At 40.5% G+C, this 13,239-nt stretch overlaps 1 protein-coding gene across 1 annotated transcript in view; it reads right to left on the reverse strand.

The window, feature by feature from the left end:
- The window catches only part of fam184b (family with sequence similarity 184 member B), a 44,665-nt gene that overhangs the window by 1,941 nt on the left and 29,485 nt on the right, over positions 1–13,239 (reverse strand). The window contains exons 8-18 of the mRNA XM_048197698.1: positions 7,628–7,807; positions 7,212–7,318; positions 6,217–6,334; positions 5,968–6,150; positions 5,390–5,606; positions 3,482–3,612; positions 3,238–3,401; positions 1,740–1,904; positions 1,077–1,185; positions 887–991; positions 495–748 (exon numbers count right to left, since the gene is read on the reverse strand). Of these exons, the coding sequence (XP_048053655.1) occupies positions 495–748; positions 887–991; positions 1,077–1,185; positions 1,740–1,904; positions 3,238–3,401; positions 3,482–3,612; positions 5,390–5,606; positions 5,968–6,150; positions 6,217–6,334; positions 7,212–7,318; positions 7,628–7,807 (1,733 nt within the window). The remainder of the gene's footprint in view (positions 1–494; positions 749–886; positions 992–1,076; positions 1,186–1,739; positions 1,905–3,237; positions 3,402–3,481; positions 3,613–5,389; positions 5,607–5,967; positions 6,151–6,216; positions 6,335–7,211; positions 7,319–7,627; positions 7,808–13,239) is intronic.

Here is a 13,239-nt window from a genome sequence, read left to right on the forward strand (position 1 = left end):
GTGACTTTGGCGCTCCGAACAGCTGATTCGACACACTGATTCATTATGCTCCAAAGCTTCCTGAAGCAGTGTTTTGAAATCGCCCATCACTATATTCTCGTCGCTTTATAATATTAATATTGAACCACTGTACTCACATGAACTGATTTAAATATGTTTTTAGTACCTTTATGGAACTTGAGAGAGGAAATGTCCTTGCTCCCTATGCAGGCCTCATGGAGCCATCGGATTTCAACAAAAATATCTTAATTTGTGTTCTGAAGATGAACGAAGGTCTTATGGGTGTGTAACGGCATGAGGGTGAGTAATAAATGACAGAATTTTCATTTTTGGGTGAACTAACCCTTTAATCTGCCAAACTAATAAAATGTAATTACATATTTTCATGTAAATTCTCAATAAGAACAAACTTCAGAAAGGTTTTTAAAATGCTGAGGAGATTACATTCAGGATTGGTTGGTTAGATCTAGGACTGCTGGTATGCGGTTGATTACCTGATGTGCTGGTTGTAGTTAATTTTAAGTTGGGGCTGATGTCGCACCTCTTGTGAGGGTGGGCGGCTGTGTCTGATAGAGGCTCTGTGTTCAGCATGAGGAGAGGTGGGTGTGTGTGTCCTTGTTAGGGGGGTTCCTCGCCCGCTCTGGTCCAGACTTGGTAATCCACGCTCAACTGGTGAGCATTTGGCCTTCGGAGACCCCCCATCATATGAGCAGAGGTTCGGGATGCTAGTTTCCTCAATGCCCTTTTTCTATATACAGAAGGCAGATTACAACAGATTAATTCTGAGCTTCAATAAACAGTTCCTCTTTCACTTATTTTATGACACTTGAATTGTTTTTTGAAATTCAATGAGTGTGGGTTTTGGAGCAGTGTGTATGTGTGCTACCTTCATAGTAGGTGTGAGGGTCCCTGCTTGTGTCCTAGAGTCATAAGGCTTCAATATTTCATCGCTGCAGTGAGGTGGATGCTGGGATAGCTGGTGGAGGTCCTCCTGAAATAGAAACACAAATAGTGAGATGAAGAGACAGAAGAGTATGAGCATCTTGCATGTGTCTATGTGTACATGTGTGTCTAACCACTAGACTTTTGATGAGTTGGTCTCTCTCGCTCAGCTTGTCCTGTAGTTTAGCAATGGTGTGCAGGTCTTCTACTCTTCTCTTTCCCCTTTCTTCCCTTTCTCTCAACCTACAAACATAAAATACAAGCACATAAAACAGACATAAAAAGATTAATTACATGCAACAATAATTATATTACATGAATATATGGCTTGAATACAACTGTGTTTTAGTAAAAAAAAAATTATAAAAATTAAAGAATAATCTCAAAATAGGACTTGCACAAGAATAAAGGTGTAGCATTATTCTACTTGATTAATGCAATATTACATCTTTGTTCTTGTCATTTTAAGACTATTCACAAAATGAATGCCTTTTATTCTCATGATGTTACAACTTTTATACTTGGCACTAAAACAGTCATACAAAAATACTTGCATATGACATTCTAATATAGATAATAATAATTTAAAAGAGATAAAATGATCGAATTATCCAATATATTTAATAAATTATCATTAAAGGTGCAGAGGATGTGTGACATTTTTCCAAACGCTTCAATTCTGTGGAAATCTAGGAAATACTAGTCATGAGCCGTCATCATATATTGTCTTGCTTGGGTTAATTCTGTATGTATGTGTGGTTTGCGTTTTGCATTATTGATGTGGGAGGAGTAGGTACTCTGTTTCCAAGGCAACTATGCGGCCCTGTAGTCGTGTTTGGGCGGTGCTGAAGTCTGATATTATGGTCTGGATCTCCATTCTGTGCTCTCTCTTCACACTCTCCATGCTATTCCTGTGATCTGACCCATCCGCTTCACCAGCCGCATCTCGTTCGTCTAGGAAACTGCAAGTTGCATACAAATACATCAACATCACACAAGTATTTTCTGCTTTGTGCTCATAGAGCACAGAGCTATAGATATTAGATTTACTCGCCCCTAAACGTCACGTAAAACACAGTATGTGGTTGGTCTTTTAGGTTCAGACATCTTTGTTCTATTTAATATCACTTTTCCACCAAAATCGTGCAGGTGCTTGTGGGTAGAGCTGAAGGATCTGCAAACTCTCATAACTGGCTGAGCGAACAATGATGTAAGCGAAACAATAGTACATACCCTGCCTACAAACTTTATGTTTTGAAAACAGGTTTATATCCATTGGAATTTAATTCAGTTTCTTTGTGCAATCACAAAATGCTTTTGATGCAACAGCCAGTAGTTATTAAATTTATTACAAATACAATTCTTTTTCAATCAATTTAACATAACATTTAATTAAATAAAATCATATTATTTTAGATAACGGGATAATGGACAGAAACTGCCTGGAGCCGCCGTGCAAAGTGACATACACTTCAACAAGATCAGCAGAATGCATATATCATCACACGCTTCAAGTGTGGAGTTTCCAAGATTTATTTTGTGTGTGTGTGTGTGTGTGTGTGTGTGTGTGTGTGTGTGTGTGAGTCTTGCCAGACCAAGTTGTTATTGTTCAGAAAACATTACTTGATGAGGACATTAGTGTTAGTGTTTCCTGGTTTGACACCAGCAGGTTTAAAGGGATAGTTCACCCAACAATGAAAATGCTGTCATCATTTACTCACCCTTATATTGTTCCCATACGATTTTAATCAAATTTGAAACACAAATTAAGATATTGTTAATAAAACCTGAGAGATTTCTGTCCCTCCATTGAATGGCCATTCCACTAAAAAATTGATGCTTCAAAAAGTTCATAAATACATTGTAAAAGAAATCCATATGAATAGATTGGTTTAATAAGTCTTCTGAAGAGACACAATTGCTTTATATGATGATCAGATTTAATTTAGGCGTTTATTCACATACGAACATTGATCAATACACATACATGGAGTACATCAAATAAGGTAAGTGATGACAGATGATAGATTTTTTATCTTTGGGTGAACTTTATGGGAACTCGTGGAGAGCTGATTTTCTGTAGTGGAAATGTATGGAACAGTTCCAAATCCCTTTTCAGTGGAAAATTGGAATAAATAAGCAGTTCTTGACTAGAATAAGCAGCAATATGGACCAGATTTTATGCCGATAGTCAACAGTCAGTCTCGTCACTGACTGCTGTGTGAGTATGCTTGTGGTCATCTTATTATTGACCTCCCTGTCTGTGTGCGTGTTTGAGGTCATCTTGTTACTGACCTCTTGTGTTTATGTTTGTGGTCATCTTGTTCCTCTCTTTGTGCACTCATTGCACTCATCCGTTCTTTCAGATCTTCGTTCTCTCTCTTTAGCTCCTGAACCTCGCTGCTCTTCTCATCCAGCTGTCTCTCTAGTGACTGTAAGCGGTTTTGCTGCTTCAGATCCTTAGAAGGAGACAGGGAGAGAGTTGTGATGCACCCCTTGAGGCAGTGTAAGTGTGTGTGTGTTTGGGTTGTGTGTGTACCTGCTGCAGGGCCATCATTTGTGTGTGTGTGTGTATTTCATTCTGAAGGTCCTCGATCTGCTGCATGTGTCTCTGGGTGACCTGTCTCACCCACTCAGTGTGCTGCTGGGTCAGCTCTGCCTTCTGCTTGTCTATACACACACACGCACAGACAGTTCAAAGACACATTAGATAAGACATGCTTACAAAGGTGGCTGTATGCGCCGTCTTTAGTCCTGCTCTACTTTAGGAGTCGGTGGCACTAGATTGTGCTGTTGTGAAAAATGCAATGCATGATCATCAACTCATTTTAAAGAATAACATTATTTTTCACACAAACTTGTTTTATAAACCTTTTACATTATGACAGCAATTTTTGTATGATTTTTACAGGCACATCCTCTGTATGGCTGTGTCCAAAAGCTTAAAAATGCTGCCTTCGGAGTAGAGTTGTCAAAAGTACCGACTTTGGTACCAACTTCGGTACTAAAATTTTAAAAATGTGATGCTTTGAGCACTGTTGAGCGGATTCGTAAACCCTCTGATTGGCCATTGTGTTACACACTCATTGGATATGTCTGTGATTGGCTTCAATGATCAACACTTCAATAGTCATCGATGACACTCTTCACGGAGCGCTTACACAGATACACATGGGAGCGTTTGAAAGCAGGCGTCCATCGCGGACCAGTCCGCTGAGTCCTGCTTTCAACCGCCCCCGCTCCCTCTTTCAAAACGCTTTAAAATTCAAACACTTCCATGTGCTTCAAACGCTCCTGTGTGTTGATCATTGTAGCCAATCACAGACATATCCGATGAACGCATCAACAAAATGGCCAATCAGAGATGTTTACGAATCCGCTCAGCAGCACTCAAAATGTCATGGATGACTTTCTATGTGTGGAAATCAAAGTTCTTTTAAAATTGTCTCATACAGTACATCCAGGTTGTCCAAGAAAATGAGAAAGGATTTCAAAGGATTAGTTCACTTATATTACTTATAATTTAGTCACCCCCACATCATCCAAGATGTTTGTGTCTTTACTTAATCATGTTTGAAAGGTCACGCATGACGTAGGCAGAAGTAACAAGCAAGTGTTTACAAAGCGAACATGCAAAGACTAAGTCAAACGGCCTTTCCAAAACACAAGGTAAAACAACGTTGTCGGACAATTTTCAAGTTGGAGGAGAAAATGAGATGGAGTTTTTCGCCTTGCCGCAGTACTTCCGCCTATGTCATGCGTGACCTCTCCAACGTGATTATGTAATGGTTGGGGCATTGCAGAGCTAGTGCAAGACAAGTATTTGTGGTTAAAAAGTATATTATTTTTTTTTTTTTTTAGAAAATGGCCGATCATTTTGCTAGATAAGACCCTTATTCCTCATCTCTGATCGTGTAGAGCCCTTTGAAGCTGCACTGAAACTGCAATTTGGACCTTCAACCCGTTGAACCATGTTGAAGTCCACTATATGGAGAAAAATCCTGGAATGTTTTCCTTAAAAACCTTAATTTCTTTTCGACTGAAGAAAAAAAAGACATAAACGTCTTGGATGACATGGGGTTGAGTAAATTATCAGGAAATTTTGATTCTCAAACTAATCCTCTAAATAAAAATGGCAGTCGTAAAGGGAACAAATTAAAATAAGTCATTTTAAATTTCAGCTTACATCTAGATTTTTAGCTGTTTTTGCTCATTTTAAACCTTGTTTTGTCTTATTTTAAATCATTAAGCCATTTTGCGGTCCCCTCTTTAGTGTGCTAAGTGGATATCAGCCCTCTGGAACCAGAACCAGAGCCAGAAGGCCAATAGGCCCTGTTTTGCTTGATATAAAAAAAGATTGTTCACGTTCTTTTGGTGCGATAGATTCATACCAAGAATTTAACTTTGAGGTTTGCAAAAAACATTCTGTATGAGGTATGATGGTTACCCAGCTGTAGTTTGTGCTGAGTGAGTAAGCGCTGTTTCTCCGACTGAAGTTCTTCATTGGCTTGTGTTTCCAGGGCCTGAAGAGCACGCTGGTGATTTAATCTCTCCACACGCAACAACTCCTCTTCTCGTTCGCGCCACCCCCACTTCTCCCTCTCCTCTTCCCTCTCTCCTGTAGCCTTTCCATCCTCCTCATCCTCATCTTCCTCTTTTACCACCTACAGTACACAGATACAAAAACAACACAAAATTACTTACATGAAGAGTTCTTTCCACAGTCGTGTGTGCGTGTGTGTTCTGTCATAAAACCGCTTTTGTCCACACAATATCAGTCAATGGGGTCCAAAACATCATTGGACCCAATTTACTTGATTATACATTTTACCATTTACTTGATTATACAGACCAAAAAACAAACAAAACCCCAGACATTTTTCAAAATATCCTCTTTTGTGTTCCAATGAGTGAAGAAATACACAGGTTTGAAAAGACATTGTGAGTGAGTTATGATAATGATGATAATTATATTATTAATCATGAGAAATTTATAATATCCCAATAGCCCTAGTGTGTTCGCACCTGTAACTGCTGCCTTATCAGTCTCTCTTTCTCCTGAATGGTGGAGTGAAGCTGAGATCTGAGGGAGCTGTTCATATCTCTTGTCTTTTGGATCTCCTGCTTCATTCGTTCCATCTCTCCATTACCATAACGCCTCTCTCTCTCTCCTTCCAACTTCTCCGAGAGTGCTCTCCTCTCCTCCAGCTACACACAGAGATGGAAAAATAATGTGTGTATGATGGGTCTGAGGAAACTAACATTGAGTGTTACCTGTGTCTGCAGTTCTTCTACTCTGTATTGCCACTGTTGGTTCATATTTCTGATCTCTTCTTCTCGTTCTCTCTTCAGTTCCACGATCTGATCAGAGAACTGCTTCTCAAACTGTAGCCTACACACACACACATACATTCTAATAAATAAAACTGCACCCTCTACCAGTGGTGTAGTCCTAACAAAAAGAGGCATCATACAGTTTTAAAAACCACTGGATCTGTAGAAAGTGCACTCTGTCTTTTTCTCATGCTCTCTCTCTCTCTCCCACACAAAGCGAGACATTGAAAGTTTGGGGTCAGGGAGATTTTTTTTTTAAGGAAATTAATCTTTTATTCAGCAAATATGCATTTAATCAAAAGTGACAATAAAGACTTTGTTTGAAATTGTTACAAAAGATTTCTATTTCAAATAAATGCTGTTTTTTGAACTTTCTATTTATTGAATAATCCTGCAAAATCTATCATGTTTCCATAAAAATATTAAGCAGCTCATCTGTTTTCAACATAATAATTATACATAAAAAATGTTTCTTTACCACATCAGCAAATTGGAATGATTTATGAAGACTGGAGTAATGTCTGCTGAAAACGTAGCTTTACCATCACAAAAATACATTTGTTTTAAATTATATTAAAAATAGAAAACAGTATTTAAAATTGTAAAAATATTGTAAAATATTGTTACAGTTTAAAATAACTTTTTGATCTTGATTTTTGATCAAATAAATGCAAGCTTGGTGAGCTTAAGAGACTTCTTTCAAACCATAAAAAAATCTTACTGACCCCAAATGTTTGCACTATGAGTGTCATCCACACAAATTACTGACGTCCAATTGCCAATAATTATTAAAATTAGATTAATGTTCATAAATAGATCTGAATAAATGAATGTGTTTATTAATTATTCACATAATAAACATTAATCAATTAAATATTTTAATTAACTGAAATTATCTTTCTCTCCCCTCATGTCTCATTGTTGTTTAGACACACCTGATTCTCTCCTCTATACCATGATTGGACTGTTGTAGAATGTCTCTCTCTTGCTGTAGAGCTGAAATCTCTGCCTGTAACACTTCCTTCTGTGCAGCAAACTCCTCCTGTGGGACACATAAAAAGAAAGGAGGACAAGGATAGATGGATCCATGGATGGAAGGATAGATCCATGGATTAAGGGAGAAAAAGAAGTAGATTGGTTGCTAGGTGAATGTTGAAGTATTTCTTTCCTCTAGGCGGCACAGATTTGCTGAGATCAGCAGAACCTTGTGCTGCCACAAGGGAATTGCAGATCTGTGTGTGTGTGCTTGTGAGTACGTGTGATAGAGCTGTGCAGTAATGGAAAGGGACATCACTGACACTCTGTCCACATGTCAGATGGAAGTGTGTGTTGAGCAAACAGGAGCAAGAACCTGAATTTGCTGCATACTCCTATGCATGTTTTCCAGTTCTTCTTTCACTTGTACACACTCCAGGCCATATGCTGACTGCTGCTCCACCTCTGCACACTCCTTCTCTCTCTCTTTTGCCCTTTCCTTCTCCTCTTCTCTTTCTCTTTCCAGCATTTGAATCACCCCTTCCAATTTCGCTATCTGCAAGCCAAGAAAACTCAGATCAGGAAAGAACCATAAGAACCATATGAGCATGTAGAAACCATATAAAATACATGTGAGCCATACAAAGAAAATTAACTTCTGATAGAATAGAATAGAATCTTTATCTAGAGCAACATGAGGTTGAGTGTCTTTCACAAGGGAATAAAATGGGGTTTGTTATAGGGTGTTGTTCAATCTGTTTTCTAGTTCGGCAATCAGTAATGTTGTCGCAAATATAAATTTATTAAGATATCTTTTTTCTGTGATTTGATCTTATACTGCCATTAAAATGTTTTGGGGTCAGTAAGATTTTCTCTTTTTTGAAAGAAATTAATACTTTTATTCAGCGTTTCAGAAAGAGGACAGGCAGGTAAGCAAACTTGATATAGCAGATGAGAATGAGAATGGAATAACCAGTCTTTACTGTGTTACAGGTGGTGTTGGAGCTTGTGGATTCATGACAGGTGACGGTGGAGAGCACACACTTCTGTGGAAGATCAGAGGTGAGGAAGAGGGATCGCTGGAGTAAGCAAGGAGCAGATAGGAAATCTGAGAATCAGTAGCCCGTAGTCCTTGTCGTTTGAGGAAAGGTGCAGTAGAGTGAATACGGTATTGAGCTGGTAACTGGAGCTGATAGGATACTGAGTTGACTTGGCGGATGATGGTGAAGGGGCCAGTGAACCTAGGACTTAACTTCTTGCAGAGCAGGCACAGATTTATGTTCCTCATGGAGAGCCATACCTTCTGCCTGGGTTGAAATGAAGGAGTGCTGGCCCGCCAGGCATCGGTTTAACTCTTCTGGCGGTGCACTGCCCTCTAAAGGTGGTGATGTGCATCGTCCCAGATCCTCTCAATCTCCTGGAACCAGTGATCTACTGATGGAATGTCTGACGGTTTCCCAGACCAATGGAACAAAGGGGGCTGGAAACAGAGTACGCACTGGAAGGGTGTAAGCCCAGTGGCAGATTGATGAAGGGAGTTCTGCGCATATTCGGCCCAGGTGACAAACTGGTTCCAGGAGTTCTGGTAGCCATGGCAGAAGGTTCTCATGAATCATCTGATTTCTTGCACCTTCCTCTCAGCTTGCCCATTCAACTGGGGATGGTAGCCAGAAGAAAGGCTCACAGTCACACCCAGGAGATTGAAAAGGCTTTCCAGACTCTTGAGATGAATTGTGGACCCCGATCTTAAACTATATCTTTAGGTAGGCCAAAGTTTCCAAATATATGGTTAAACATGATTTCAGCTGTTTCCATTGCAGTGTGTAACCATTTTAATGGCACTAAACTACCAGGATGCAAGTGTTACCATCAGATGGAGGCAGAGCATCAGCCTTCACATTCTTTGTGCCTGGACGATAGGAGATCATGAAATCAAAACGAATGAAGATAAGTGCCCAACAGGTTTGACAGGGATTTCGGATGTTTGGCATCTTTCAAATATTCAAGGTTCTTGTGGTCTGTAAGAACAGTAAAAGGATACCTGGTGCCCTCCAGCCAATGCCTCCACTGAAAGTCAGTTTGATAGCTAGGATTTCATGGTTGCCGATATCATAGTTCCTATCTGCCGGGGTGAATTTCTTGGTGAAGGAAGTTCATGGATAGAGTTTGGCCTTTTCTTGAGGAGATTGCTGAGAGGACTGGTTAATGTTCTGAAGTTCTTGATGAAGTGACGGTAAAAAATTGGCAAAACTTAAGAATATTTGCAGTTCTTTTACAGAAGTTGCAATGAGCCAGTTGTGTACTGCTTCTACCTTCCCCTCATCCTTTTGAATTCCATTCTTGCTGATGTTGTATCCTAGGAACTGCACTGAGGATTGATGGAAAGTGCACTTCTAAGCCTTCAGGTAGAGATGGAATTCACGCAGGTGTAAGGCCTGTCCAATTGGCCCAACAACGTTTTCCGATAAGCAGGTGAAGGTTTCCTGCACGTTCGGTCTCTTCAGTGTGGCAAAGTAGTTTAAATCCAATTTACTTTTATCTGAATCCATTTTATACTATTTAGAGGGTTGCTCCCATGCTCACTCACTCTAAGAGTATTTTATTTAGTCCCCATAGATCTGTGTACACTTGAATAAAGCAACACTATCTCTAGTCAGAGGTCATGGCCACTACTTCAGATATAAGCTGACCAATACTTTCTCTAATAGTAGTTTTGGTCATGGTCATGCCATGGTTTCCCATGTACACTTAGCTAGAGTAACATTATATTAAACAGAGGTAAGGCTCACCCTATTTAAGTTGGTCAGTCAACATTCTGTTACCCTAAATGGAAATTCCCTTTATTAGCCTTCACAGTCTAAGTACACTTGAACTAATGCCAAGTATTAGTAGGAGCTCTAAAATCTCAGTTGGAGTGCCCCAGTGTTCCACTCAAAACTGGACTTTAGTCCATTACTAACCTGATACAGATTTGCGGTAACAGGCAAAGTATTTCTAAATTCTTTATTACCTTTTGGTTTACTTCTGTGGAGATTCTGTGGACCATTGTATCAGCCACACTGAGACATTTTAAATGATATATAACATGGCTGTTAATTCTCTTGCATAGACATAGAACACTATAATTTTATATAATCTTTCTAAGTGAACTGAGTGAAGAGAAGAATGTGTAAAGGGAAGTAAGTGGGGGAGAAGGAACAAATTTGAAGGAAGGACATGATAGAAAGAAGCTCTAACGCAACTTCAATCTGTGGGGTGTGGAGATAAATGGCTGTATGTGTTCGTGTTGTCCATATCTCAGGAGATCAATGTATCTGAGGTTCTTTTTATCTTACAGTTTTCCGTCCTTGACCCCATGGTTCAAATTCAGATGAGTTGGTCATTTGTTGTAGTTCTTGTGATGTTTTTGTGAGCTCAAAATCATCTTTGCACTGATCAGAGAGCTCTGTGTTCACCTGCAAAACACCCAGTCTCACCAGGTGTATGTAGCTTGAGTTTAGCAGGTGGATGAATGTGTCCAGGTTTTCTACCTGTGGTTGAGCTCAGCATCTAAGTACAGTTCATAGAGTCAATCTGAGCCTTTGTGACTTGTTCAGTTAACGTGTCATTCCTTCATGGAGAAACTTCTGCTTCTGTGGCACCTTCTCTAGGATGATAATCTGACCCTCCTTGGCCAATCCTGTCACCTTCAATGGTGCAGTTATCTCGGCAGACTTCAATAGTTGAAGAAGTTATCCTTTGTTACATATTACTTTTGTGAGACACCTGAAAAGCATCTTAATGGCCACTTAATGACTGAAAACTGATGAACTTAATGAACTTCAGACAGTCCAGCATAAGTCATACACAGGCATTGGAGGACCTCAGAGACATGCTGGCAATGTTTGGACATACTCTGGGAGTACACCAAGATGTCAATGAACACAAGCACAAACCAATGGAGGTACTTCCAGAGCACCTCATGCATGAAGTCCTGGAATACAGAGGGAGTGCTGACCATGCCATACGACATAATGCAGTATTCATAGTGCCCTGTTGGTGTCATGAAGGTGGCCTTCCACTTGTCTCCCTCACATATCCGGATGAGGTTATAGGCACTCCGGAGGTCCAACTTTATGAAGACTGAAGCTTCTCTATGCTGTTCCAGGGCAGCAGGGATGAGGGGAAGCGGGTAGCAAAACGTCACTGTAATTTTATTGAAAGATCTGAAGTCAATGCAAGGCCTCAAGTCTCCGTCCTTTTTGGCCACAAAAGAAGAAACTCAAAGAAGCAGGGGACATTGAAAGTTGAATTTAGCCTTGGCATAGAGCTTCCTTGATGTACTCCTCCATGGCCTTCTGCTCAGGGATGGATAGTGGATAGATCTTTCCACGGAGCACTGGCTCACCCAGATGAAGGTCTATGGCACACTCCAATGGCCGATGTGAAGGCAGTTGTGACGCTTTCTTGGGACAGAAGATGTCGCTGGGCATAATGGGGAGGTATTTTCTCTGATTGCTGATCAATGGGGCTTTTGATAGAGGAAGAGATGACAGATAGCACCTTTTCTCAATGTGGAAGGATAAATGGAAGGTCAGGGAAACATTCTGGAAAACAGCCTTCTCCCCACTTTTCCTGTTGACCAAGACAGAACTGGATTATGTCTGATGAACATGGGGCACACTAGAATAATGCCAGCAGTGGATCACTCCAGAACCAGGAAGTCAATGGATTCATGCTGTAACTGGTCAACTCGGAGATGTACTGGACCCACACAGAAGTAAAAATGATTACAGCTGAGTGGCCTGCCTCTTGCCGAGTGGACCTGGTAACAGATTTCGGTGGGCTTTTGTTGTAATTGGAGCTGGCGACGGAGTTCTCCTGAAATAAAGTGACCATCTGACCCAGAGTCGGGGAGGGTGAGTACTGAAACAGAGCAATGGGAGGCAGTAAGATTGACAATCGTGGCGAGGAGTGGAATGGGAGATTGGAGTATGAACAAAACTCACCACGGGTGGAGGAAGATGGATGGGACATGTAGATCTAATACAATTGCTCACTGACTGATGAATAACCATGTGGCTTCCCAAACACTTCCCAGAAATAGGCCACGAAACGGTCCAGAGATTGTGTAACCAGACAGGCTTGCTGCCAAACTGTCTCTGCCCATTGGAGCGCTCGCCCCTTCAGCAAAGAAATTACAAAGGATATCATGACTCGTGTGGTGGGGAAGCGATGTGGCTGCATCTCTAGGGCCAATGAACATTGAAGCAGGAATCCATTGTAGTCCTCCACCGAGCACACCATTGAGGCAATAAGCGATAGAGCCTTGGGTGCTAAGCCTTTTCTTCATAAATGCAATATTAAATAAGTATTTTGATTTACAGATTTTAATAATCGATGGCATAACATAAAGGTTCACTTATGTATAGGCAAAATTAATTGAATGATGGAGAATATAACATTGCTTTCAAGTTGAAAATAATGTCCTATCGTTAACACTGATAGCCTTGTGGGCAGCTTGGGTGACCTGAGTTCCAGTTCCAGCTCGAGGACCTTTCCCTATTCCGTCCCCCCTTTCTCTCTCGCACTTCAATTCCTGTCTACTCACCATCCTATCATAATAAAAATGCAAAAACGGCAAAAATAAATAAATGAAAATAAATAAATAAAAAAGAAAACAATGTCCGGGGGGACATTGTTTAGCCCAAATCCAGGGTATTCCCCCGTATCCCCAGTTGGGAATAGGAACTAGCCGAGAGTGAGGAGTTGGGGTCCTCACTCTTGGCCATATCCACACAGAGACGCATTTTTGTGAATATGCAAAAAATTTTGTATACGGATCTGTCATTTTCGGAAGGTGAAACCGCTATTTTTTTAAACCGAGTCCCAGAGTGGAAATCTGAAAACGCTGTCTTTGCATTTTCGTGTGGACAGCCTATCCGTATATTTTCTGAAACGATGGCGTCATCACCCCACGTGTCGACCCTAGTCAGACGCTGCTAACAG

This window comes from Megalobrama amblycephala, linkage group LG7 (assembly GCF_018812025.1).
Source record: "Megalobrama amblycephala isolate DHTTF-2021 linkage group LG7, ASM1881202v1, whole genome shotgun sequence".
In the NCBI taxonomy this organism is placed as follows: Eukaryota; Metazoa; Chordata; class Actinopteri; order Cypriniformes; family Xenocyprididae; genus Megalobrama; species Megalobrama amblycephala.